Raw genomic sequence first — 12,477 nt, forward strand, 5'->3', positions numbered from 1 at the left:
ACTGAGCTGGCACATCCACGCACATATTTATTTATTTTATTTTTATTCTTAATGTGTGTTTAGCCTAGTATAATATTAGGACAATTTTAACATCTTTCATTGGTATTACTGTCAAGAAAATTTACTTTAAATTTGAAGTCTGAGAAAAATCTTCCTCCCCAAACATTCTATTACCCAATTTTTAATAGCAAAGCAATTTTAAGACATTTTATGCCAACCAGTACTTTTTACCATACAGAACCCTGTCTTTTTACAAAGAAACCCTGTTAGTTTGCAAGAATTCAAGGAGTTTCTAAAATTTAACTGACATCAAACAAACATACACACTGCCCGCCTGCTTCCTATAGCCAGGCACGTGCACAGATCAGAAAGTTGCTCAATAGCTGGTGGTACCTTTTCATCCAGAGCCTTATGGTGCTCAAATAATGACTTTAGTGCTTTGAGAACTTCAACTTCACTGGATACGCCTGCTGGAGACTGTGCCTGTCTCTTCACTACTGTCATCCTCAGAGACCGCTCGTGCCTAGAAACAAGGCATTCTAAATGTTCCAGTAACAGCTGAAAAAAAGGCCAAAAAGTAGAAAGTTTAAACAATACTTTTAATATTCACATTTGAACTTGGGGCAAATAACTTGTTTTTCACATAGGCGGACACCGGGAATCAAACCTAGGTCTCCAGCATGGCAGGAGAGAACTCTGCCTGCTGAGCCACCACGGCCGGCCCAATAATTTCTTTTTAATCTCAAGTTACAACAAATTTGAATCCCTTCAACTCAGTCTGAAGCTAGCAAAATTCCCCCCTGAATATAAAAAATACCATTACTGTTCATCATATATTTCAAGCAAGGATTAACTCGGTAGGATAAATTATGCATTTAAAATCAGAAAAAGCAGATCATCCTTTGGGGTTAAGACAGCAAGCATGATCCCAACACTGACTCCATAGCAAACTTTCAAACAGCAGGAATCCACCTACTAACCCTGGTGTTGTTTCTTTCTGCTTTTAGTTCAGCAATTTCTTCTTCCCTTTCAAGGAGCTGTTCCCTGCATACATTGAGTTCTTTAGTAAGTGCTGCAAACTCCTAGAAAATAGGGGATAAAAAAGATTCTTGTAAGAAAGTCTTCCAGCAAGTCTCCACAAGTCCACCCAAAGGCGATCCCCAGTCGCAGGATATAAGGGGCTGCTCTGGCCCCCGGGGAAAGAGGGACTCGACTGACTTGCAAGTCTAAGGCCACAGAAACCACCCGATGATTCAGAACCCTAACTCCCATCTGACCTCCCTCTACCCTAAACCTCAGCACGTGCATAGTGGGGGAAAAAGGCATTAGACAGAAGGTGTTAGGCTGCAGGGAATCCAAGCCTTCTTCTCACAATCCAGGAAGTTCAAAATATTTTCCTGAACATTGATCCTGGTATGAATACAGATTTTTTAAGTGACTCAAAAACATGTGCTCTAGAACACCCGGGGAGAGTAAGGGAAAGGTCGAGAAGGATGCCACCCTCCTTCCCCAGCCTCTTTTTCTAGTCTCAGCCAATTGTCCTTGGGGACGACTCAGGGCTGTAAAAAGTTGACTGGGGTAAAGGCTGATCCTCATGCTCAGGCTTGTGTGGTTCCCGCCCACCCTGTATCATGGGTCACAGAATATGGTGGAAGTGCTGCTGGAATGCTTCCAGGATCAGGTGATAAAAGGCATCATGGCTGCCATCTTGGTTGCATTCTCACATGTCATCTCTCTGGTGAAAGCCAACTGCCAGGCTGTGAGCAGCCAAATGGAGAGGGCCACAGGCAAGGGAATGAGGCCTCCTGCCATGGATGTAGGAGGGAGACTACATGCAATCCTCCAGCTCAGACCCAGCCTTAGGACGGTGGAAGCCCCAGGCAACACTGGACTTCCGGAGGGAACAGGAGGCAGAGCCACCCAGCTAAGATAATAAGTGTTTGCTTTCTTAAGCCATTAAGTTTTAGGGTAATTTTTTATAGAGCAATAAATAACCAATACATTGACTAATCCAAGACATAAACTACCCAAGTAGGAGTCTTATGGCCAGCAAAAGAGTGAAAGAAAAGAGGCAATGGGTCAGAGAGTTTCTTACAGTAGCCACCAGGGATACTATCTACTGAGAAGTTTCTCGAGGCAGCAAAAGGATAGCAAACAGGGCCTGAGCAGGAGACACTGGCCAATGCTGGTCCTGACAGCACATGTACTATTCAATATATGGGGTAAAAATATTAATATGTATCATAAATGCTTTACTAATGTTCACATCAAATGTAGAAGTACACAGCAAAAATCAGGAAGCCTTTGTTCAAATCCCAATCTTCACACTGAGTTTGGTCGCTTTGAGCCTTGACTTTTTCTTTTCAGAAGAGGATAGGACAAATTTCCTGTATTCCATTTAGCTCTAAATTCCAGCAGGACATTCTTTGGTATTTTCTGAACCAAAATACTCTAGATTTTTTTTACTTTGGGGGCTGGAGGGGCTGGGTAACAAACAGCAGTTTCATTGTCCTAAAAAGTATTAGAACCCTTGCATCTATGGCCAACTGATTTTTGACAAGACTGCCAAATCCATACTGGGAAAACAACAGTCTCTTCAAAAACTGATGCTGAAAGCTAGAGGAATCAAAGACTGGATTTGCAATGAGATGTTCCAGCTTCGGAGCTACATCTTTACAGTTCTAATTCCTTCAGGAATAAAGTAGCTTTCCTACTGTAAAAAAACAAACAGGAAAATCTGATGCTAGAAGACATACAATCATACATATCTATGCACCGAGCCACCGAGCCAAAAGTACATAAAGCAAACACTGACAACACTGAAGGGAGAAATAAGACACCTCTACCATAATAGTTGGAGACTTCCATTTCTTATTCTCATAATGGCTAGAATAGCAACACAGAGGATCAAAAAAGAAACACAGAATTTGAATGCTATAATACATGAACCAGACTTAATAGACATATAGACAAAACATTACACCCCACAACAGCAGGATACACATTTATCTCCAGGGCTCATGGATCACTCTCAAGGATAGACCATATGTAGGGTCATAAAGCAAGTCTCAATAAATTTAAAGAGATTGAAATCATACAAAACACTCTCGAATCACAATGCAATGAAGTTGGAAATCAGTAAGAGGTAGGAGGCCAGAGAACTCACAAATATATGGAGGTTAAACAACATACTCTTAAACAACCAGTGAGTTAAGGAAGAAATTACAAAAGGAATCAGTAAATATCTTGAGGCAAATGAAAATGAAAACACAACGCATCAAAATTTATGGGATGCAGCAAAGGCAGTGCTAAGAGGAAATTTATTGTATTAAATGCCTATATTAAAAAAGAAAAGCAAAAATCGAGTAATTAACTGTTCAGTTGGAAGAAATTGAGAAAGAACAGCAAACTAACCCAAAGGCAAACAAAAGGAAAGAAACTACAAAGATTAGGGCAGAAATAAATGAAACTGAGACCATAAAAACAACCAAGAAAATCAACAAAACTAGAAGTTGGCTCTTTAAGATCAATGGACCCCTAGCTAGATTGACAGAAGAAAAAAAAAAAAAAAAAAGCCCTAGCTAGATTGACAGGAAAAAAAAAAAAAAAATGAAGATGCAAATAAATATAATCAGAAATGGAAGAGGAGACCTAACCACTGACCCTGTAGAAACAAAGGAGGTAATGAGACAATATCTTGAGCAACTATATGCTAATAAACTAGATAACGTAGATGAAATGGTCAGCTTCCTAGAAAGGCATGAACAACCAACAATGACTCAAGAAGAAATAGATGACTTCAACAAACCAATCGCAAGAGACTGAATCAGTCATCAAAAGGTGCCCAAAAAAGAAAAGCCCAGGACCAGATGGCTTCACATGTGTATTCTACCAAACATTCAAGAAAGAATTAGTACCAATCCTGCTCAAACTCTTCAAAAAAACTGAAGATGAGGGAAAGCTACCTAACTCATTCTATGAAGCCAACCAACATCAACCTAATACCAAAACCAGACAAAGATACTATAAGAAAAGAAAATTAGAGACCAATCTCTATAATGAATAAAGAGACAAAAGCCTTCAACAAAATACTTGCTGTGCTGGTTTGAAAGGAAGTGTGCCCCCTAAGAAAAGCCATGTTTTAATATAAGTCCCATTTCATAGGGTAGAATAATCTCTATTCAACACCGTATGTTTGAAACTGTGATTGGATCATCTCCCTGGTTGATGTGATTTAGTTAAGAATGTTTGTTAAACTGGATTAGGGGATGACATGTCTCCACCCATTTGAGTGGGTCTTGATTAGTTTCTGAAGTCCTATAAAAGAGGAAACATTTTGGAGAATGAGAGATTCAGAGAGAGGAGAGAATGCTGCAGCACCATGAAGCAGAGAGTCCACCAGCCAGCGACCTTTGGAGATGAAGAAGGAAAACGCCTCCCGGGGAGCTTCATGAAATAGGAAGCCAGGAGACAAAGCTAGCAGATGACACCATATTCGCCATGTGCCCTTCCAGCCGAGAGAGAAGCCCTGACTGTGTTCGTCATGTGCCATCTCACTTGAGAGAGAGAGCCTGAACTTCGTCAGCCTTCTTGAACCAAGGTATCTTTCCCTGGATGCCTTTGATTGGACATTTCTATAGACTTGTTTTAATTGGGACATTTTCTCGGCCTTAGAACTGTAAACTTGCAACTTATTAAATTCCCCTTGTTAAAAGCCATTCGGTTTCTGGTATATTGCATTCCAGCACCAAGCAAACTAGAACACTTGCAAATCAAATTCAGCAGCACACTAAAAGAATTATACACCATGACCAAGTAGGATTTATTCCAGGTATTCAAGGATGGTTCAACCTAAGAAAATCAATTAATGAAATAAACCATATCAATAAATCAAAGCAGAAAAAAACACATGATCATCTCAATATATACAGAAAAGGCATATGACAAAATTCAACATCCTTTCTTGATGAAAACTCTTCAAAGGAAAGAAATAGAAGGGAGCTTCCTCAACATGATGAAGGGAATAAATGAAAAGCCTGCAGCTAACACCATCCTCAATGGAGAAAGACTGAAAGCTTTCCCTCTAACATCAGGAACAAGACAAGGATACCCACTGTCACCAGGTACTAATTCAAAGGAAGAAGTAAAATTCTCACTGTTTGCAGATGATATGATACCTTATGTTGAAAACCTCGAAAAATCCACAGCAATACCACTAGAGCTAATAAATGAGTACAACAAAGTGGCAGGTTACAAGGTCAACATTCAAAAATCTGTAACATTAGTAGTGCATAGACACTAGTAATGAGCAATCTGAGGGGGAATCAAGAATAAAATTCCATTTACAATTGCAACCAAAAGAATAAAATATTTAGGAATAAATTTAACCTAAAAGACCTATACAAAGAAAACTACAAGAAATTGCTAAAAGAAATCACAGAAGACCTAAATAAATGGAAGGGCATAGTGTGTTCATGGATTGGAAGACTAAATAGTTAAGATATCAATTCTACCTAAACTGATTTATAGACTCAATGCAATACCAATTAAAATCCCAAAATCTTACTTTTCAGAAATAGAAAAACCAGTAAACAAATTTATCTGGAAGGGCAAGGTGCTTGAATAGCTAAAAATATCCTGAGAAAGAAAAATGAAGTCGGAGGTCTCACAATACCGGACTTCGCATATTATGAAGCTACAGTGGTCAAAACAGTATGGTACTGGCATAAAGACAGATATACTGACCATTGGAATCGAATAGAATGTTCAGATATAGACCCTCTCATCTATGGACAATTCATCTTTGATAAGGCAGTCAAGCCAGCTCACCTGGGACAGAATAGTCTCTTCAACAAATGGTGCCTGGAGAACTGGATATTCATGTGCAAAAGAATGAAAGAGGATCCATATCTCGCATCCTATAAAAAATTAACTCAAAATGGGTCAAAGATCTAAACATTAGATCTAAGACCATAAAAACTTTAGAAGAAAATGTAGGGAAATATCTTACAAATCTTATAATAGGAGGTGGTTTCCTAGATCTTATACCAAAAGCATGACCATTAAAGAAAGAAAGAGATAAATGGGAACTCTTCAAAATTAAACACTTCCTCCAGAAAAGCAACTAAAGAAACAGAAACAATACGAAACAGCTCCCGGAGCCACAACAGAGACCAAAAAGACAGCGTACCCCATTCTGGAACGGCTGAAGGGGCAGGGAGAATCCGCTGCGGTGAGATATCCAAGGGGCGTGCGTTTTCCCGGCCGGGGCGGCTGGCGACTGGGGTCCCCTCCACGCACGTGGCTCCCCGGTCTGAGTGGGAACGTTGGATAGTGGGGCCCTCCCGCCACGCTTGGCGTCTCGGGCCAGCTGGGCAATTTGGACCGGAGTCCCCCAAGCCACGGCGGCCGGAGATCCACCCCCTCCACGCGCGGTTTCCCGGGCTGACTGCAAGATTCGGACTGGCCAGTTAAAGGAGCCACAGCATCTTTTACTGGTGGGCCCCGCAGACAGACGAGCGCCACGAGTGCCACCTACCGGGCAGGAAAAGAAAAACAGCCCAGAGATTTCACAGAAAAACCTTTCAACCAGCCGGGTCCCACACCCAGGGAAATCTGATCAAATGCCCAGACACCAGCAGAAAATAATGGATGACGCTCGGAAAATTAAAGATATGGCCCAGTCAAAGGAACAAACCAATAGTTCAAATGAGATACAGGAGCTGAGACAACTAATGCTGAATATACGAACAGAAATGGAAAACTTCTTCAAAAACCAAATCAATAAATTGAGGGAGGACATGAAGAAGACATGGGCTGAACAAAAAGAAGAAATAGAAAATCTGAAAAAACAAATCACAGAACTTATGGGAGTGAAGGACAAAGAAGAAAAAATGGAAAAAACAATGGATACCTACAATGGCAGATCTAAAGAGACAGAAGCTACAATTAGTGAACTGGAGGATGGAACATCTGAATTCCAAAAAGAAACAGAAACTATAGGGAAAAGAATGGGAAAACTTGAGCAGGGGATCAGGGAACTGAATGACAATATGAAGCGCACAAATATACGTGTTGTGGGTGTCCCAGAAGGAGAAGAGAAGGGAAAAGGAGGAGAAAAACTAATGGAAGAAATTATCACTGAAAATTTCCCAACTCTTATGAAAGACCTAAATTTACAGATCCCAGAAGTGCAGCGCACCCCAAAGAGAATAGACCCAAATAGGCGTTCTCCAAGACACTTACTAGTTAGAATGTCAGAGGTCAAAGAGAAAGAGAGGATCTTGAAAGCAGCAAGAGAAAAACAATCCGTCACATACAAGGGAAACCCAATAAGACTATGTGTAGATTTCTCAGCAGAAACCATGGAAGCTAGAAGACAGTGGGATGATATATTTAAATTACTAAAAGAGAAAAACTTCCAACCAAGGCTTCTATATCCAGCAAAATTGTCCTTCAAAAATGAAGGAGAAATTAAAACATTTATAGACAAAAAGTCACTGAGAGAATTTGTGACCAAGAGACCAGCTCTGCAAGAAATACTAAAGGGAGCACTAGAGTCAGATACGAAAAGACAGAAGAGAGAGGTATGGAGTAAAGTGTAGAAAGAAGGAAAATCAGATATGATATATATAATACAGAAGCCAAAATGGTAGAGGAAAATATTATCCAAACAGTAATAACACTAAAAGGTAATGGACTGAATTTCCCAATCAAAAGACATAGAATGGCAGAATGGATTACGACCCAGCAATACCACTGCTAGGTATCTACTCAAAGGACTTAAGGGCAAAGACACAGACGGACATTTGCACACCAGTGTTTATAGCAGCATTATCTACAATTGCAAAGAGATGGAAACAGCCAAAGTGTCCATCAACAGACGAGTGGCTAAACAAACTGTGGCGTATACCTACGATGGAATATTATGCAGCTTTAAGACAGACTAAACTTATGAAGCATGTAATAACATGGATGGACCTAGAGAACATTATGCTGAGTAAGTCTAGCCAAAAACTAAAGGACAAATACTGTATGGTCCCACTGATGTGAACCGACATTCGAGAATCAGCTTGGAATATATCATTGGTAACAGAGACCAGCAGGAGTTAGAAACAGGGTAAGATAACGGGTAATTGGAGCTGAAGGGATACAGACTGTGCAACAGGACTAGATACAAAAACTCAAAAATGGACAGCACAATAATACCTAAGTGTAATGTAACTATGTTGGAACACTGAATGAAGCTGCACCTGAAATATGGTTTTTTGTTTGTTTGTTTGTTTGTATTTTCTGTTTTTGTTTTTTCTTTTTCCTTTTTATATATATATATTTTATTAGTATTATTATTTTAATTCTCTTCTCTATATTAACATTCTATATCTTTTTCTGCTGTTTTGCTAGTTCTTTTCCTAAATCGATGCAAATGTACTAAGAAATGATGATCATACATCTATGTGATGATACTAAGAATTACTGAGTGCATGTGTAGAATGGAATGATTTCTAAATGTTGTGTTAATTTCTTTTCTTTTTTTTCATTAATTAAAAAAATTGTAAAAATTGGATAAAAAATAAAAGCACATAGTAGATTCAGGAAAAAAATAAATAAATAATAGAGGAAAAAAATGTTAAAATAAATTCAGTTTGAAATACTAGCGATCAATGAAAGGGAGGGATAAGGAATATGGTATGTAAAAATTCTTTTTCTTTTTCTGTTTTTATTTTATTTTTCTGTTGCCTTTTTATTTCTTTTTCTGAATTGATGCAAATGTTCTCAGAAATTATCATGATGATGAATATGCAACTATGTGATGATATTGTGAATTACTGATTATATATGTAGAATGGAATGAGCATATATTACGGATGTTTGTGTTTCTTTCTTGTAATTTCTTTTTAATTAATAAAAAATTATTAAAAAAAAAAAATTAAACACTTCTGTGCATCAAAGAATTTAGTCAGGAAAGTAAAAAGTCAGCCTATACAATGGGAGACAATATTTGGAAACAATATATCAGAAAAGAAACCTGTATCAAGAATATATAAAGGGATTATTCAACTCAACAACAAAAAGACAAACCACCGAATTACAAAAAGGGCAAAGGACATGAACAGACATTTCTCAGAAGAGGAAATACAAATGGCTAAAAGGCACATGAAAAGATGCTCAACTTCCCTGGCTATTAGGGAAATGCAAATCAAAACCACAATGAGATATCATCTCACACCCAACAGAATGGCCATTATCAATAAAACAGAAAACAACAAGTGCTGGAGAAGATACAGAGAAAGTGCCACACTGATCCACTGTTGGTGGGAATGTAAAATGGTACAACTGCTGTGGAAGGCAGTTTGACAGTTCCTCAGGAAGCTAAGTATAGAATTGCCATATGATCCAGCAATACCATTGCTAGGTATCTACTCAGAGGACATGAGGGCAAGGACACAAACAGACATGTGCACATCAATGTTTATAGCACAACTGTCAAGAGATGGAAACAGCCCAAATGTCCATCAACGGATGAGTGGCTAAACAAGCTGTGGTATATACATATGATGGAATATTATGCAGCTGTAAGACAGAATAAAGTCATGAAGCATATAACAACATGGACGGACCTTGAGGACATTATGCTGAGTGAGATTAGCCAGAAACAAAACGACAAATACCGTATGGTCTCACTGATGAACTAACATTAATGAATGAACTTGGAGAATTTCAGTTAAGAACAGAGGCCATTAAGAGATAGAAATATGGTAGATTTTGGGTACCATAGATTTGGGAAGCTGAAGGGATACAGATTATGAAACAGGACTGATTATAAAAATTCAGAAATGGCTAGCACAATATTACCTGACCGTAGCACAATAATGTTAGTACACTGAATGAAGCTGAATGTGAGAATGATAGAGGGAGGAGGGCTGGGGGCACAAATGAAACCAGAAGGAAAGATAAATGATAAAAACTGAGATGGTATAATCTAGGAATTCCTAGACTGTACGATGCTAGTGACTAAATGTACAAATTAAAAACTGTTTTACGTGAGGAAGAAGAAAGGAATGTCAGTATAGCAGGGTGTTGAAAATAGATGGTCATTCATATTTTAATATTTTAACTTATGTGTGAGACTAAAGCAAAAAATGTTTACTTGGTATAAAATATCTATTTTGGCTACTGTATTTCCTAATATAATTTATATGGACAGTTCAATTGAACACCATACGTATACTGAACCTTGAATAGGGCTTGAGATTTTGTAGGTTTGTCCAGAGTGATGCTCTGATAAATCCCAGAGTGATTTTAAAATGTGAATAAAAAAGTATTTGCAAAGTCCCCTTGGGGGAATGGCAAGAAAGGGGGAACATTCAACTTTCCCATTTGGAGAATCTCTGATATTCTCACAAGCAATGGGGACTACCAAATCAATAGGTCAATCCCTCAATCTTGGGGTTTGCTCATACGGAATTTATCCCCACAAAGGATAGATTAAGCCTACTTAAAATTAGGCCTAAGAGTCACCCTTTTGTTGCCCAGATGTGGCCTCTCTCTCTCTCAGCCAACATGGCAAGCAAACTCACCACCCTTCCCCGTCTCTATGTGGGCCATGACTCCCAGGGGTGTAAACCTCACTGGCAACATTGGACAGAAATCCTAGAATGAGCTGGGACTCAGCATCAAGGGACTGAGAAAACCTTCTCAACCGAAAGTGGGAAGAGAGAAATGAGACAAAATAAAGTGTGAGTGGGTGAGAGATTTCAAACAGAGTAGAGAGGTTATCTTGGAGGTTATTCTTCTGCATTTTACAGACACCCCTTTTTTAGTTTAAGGTGTATTAGAGAGGCTAGAGGGAAGCGCCTGAAACTGCAGAGCTGTGCTCCAGTAGCCATGTATCTTGAAAATGAATGTATAATGATTAAGGCTTTCTCAATGTGACTATGTGAGTGTGAAAACCTTATGTCTGATACTCCTTTTATCTATGCTACTGATAGATAAGAAAAAATATGGATTACAAATAGATAAATAATAGGGAGAACAAATGTTAAAATAATTCGAGTAGATTGAAATACTAGTGAACAATGAAAGGAGTGGTAAGGGGTATAGAAAAAATAGGGGGAACAAAGGTTAAAAATCTACTGAGTAGATCGAAATACTAGTGGTAAATGAGAGGGAGGGGCAAGGGGTAAGGTATGTGTGAGTTTTTTATTTTTTCTTTTCTACTTCTTTTTCTGGAGTGATGCAAATGTTCTAAAAAATGATCATGGTGATGAATATTCTACTATGTGATGATATTGTGAGCCACTGACTGTACAGCATGCATGGAATGTTTGCATGTTAAGAATGTTCATGCTTGTATGTTGTTTTGGTTTGAAAATACAAAATAAATTAAATTTAAAAGAAAACAGTATAACTTTCATAATTATACAAACCTAAGTTGAATCTAGTTTCTGCCACTCACCAGCTGTATGACTATGAGCAAGTTATGTAACTTCACTGATCTTCAATAGTTCAAAGTATAAAACTGGGCAAAAATACTACTTACCTCTCAGAATTACCAGGAGAATTTAATTATAGATTATATATAAAATACTTGACACATAATAAGTCCTCAAAATGTTAGCTATATTCACTTATATCATATATTAGTATCCATAAATTATAAGGCTGTATAAGAGCACAGCAGAAGGAAGAAGATAAAAATGAACAAAACAGCTCCCTGCCTTCAAGGAAATTATATCTAGAGGCGACTGCAGTTAAAGTTTTCCTATAAACCTGGTAGTACCATGAGAAAATTGTCAATTTTTTTTCTAGGATTATCAGGGCATTACCAGCTTGAATTAATACCCCCCTTTAAAACCCTTGGTATTGGTATGGGTCATAATTCCACAATTTTAGGTTTTTATTTATAAGGTATAAGTTTTTACTTATTTAGTATAAGTATGGTATGTAACCCATAAAAATACTACTTACCTCTCAGAATTACCAGGAGAATTTAATTATAGATTAAACTCTGAAATCTGTTCTACAACTAACTGTTGTGCTATGCTTTGAAATTCATTACTTTTTTGTATGCATGCTATTTTTCAGGAAAAAAAAGTCGATTGTGATGATAAAAAAATATTTATTCCTTCTAGCCTCCTATATTCTGGAATTTGTCAAAAAGGCACAGACTGCTAAGTCTTGGCCCTGCAGACCTTGCTCTTCCTTCTTTCTGTATGCGAGGCCTCTCCCGCAAACATGTTACGCCAGATCCTCGGTCAGGCCAAGAAGTACCCGAGCTTGATTCCCCTCTTTGTATTTCTTGCAGCTTGAGGTATTGGAGCAGCACTATATGTATTACGTCTGGCAATGTTCAATCCAGACATCAGTTGGGACGGAAAGAATAACCCAGAACCCTGGAACAAAATGGATCCTAATGAGCAGTACAAGTTCTACTCAGTGAATGTGGATTACAGCAAACTGAAGAAAGAAGGTCCA

General features: G+C 38.3%; 1 protein-coding gene across 8 annotated transcripts in view; it reads right to left on the minus strand.

Moving 5' to 3' along the window:
* Positions 1–12,477, minus strand: part of PPFIA1 (PPFI scaffold protein A1) — a 171,007-nt gene that overhangs the window by 66,813 nt on the left and 91,717 nt on the right. For all 8 annotated transcript variants that reach the window (XM_077115419.1, XM_077115412.1, XM_077115411.1 and 5 more), the window contains exons 3-4: positions 981–1,082; positions 394–558 (exon numbers count right to left, since the gene is read on the minus strand). In XM_077115419.1, coding sequence (XP_076971534.1) covers positions 394–558; positions 981–1,082 — 267 coding nt within the window. The remainder of the gene's footprint in view (positions 1–393; positions 559–980; positions 1,083–12,477) is intronic.

This window comes from Tamandua tetradactyla, chromosome 9 (assembly GCF_023851605.1).
Source record: "Tamandua tetradactyla isolate mTamTet1 chromosome 9, mTamTet1.pri, whole genome shotgun sequence".
NCBI lineage: Eukaryota > Metazoa > Chordata > Mammalia > Pilosa > Myrmecophagidae > Tamandua > Tamandua tetradactyla.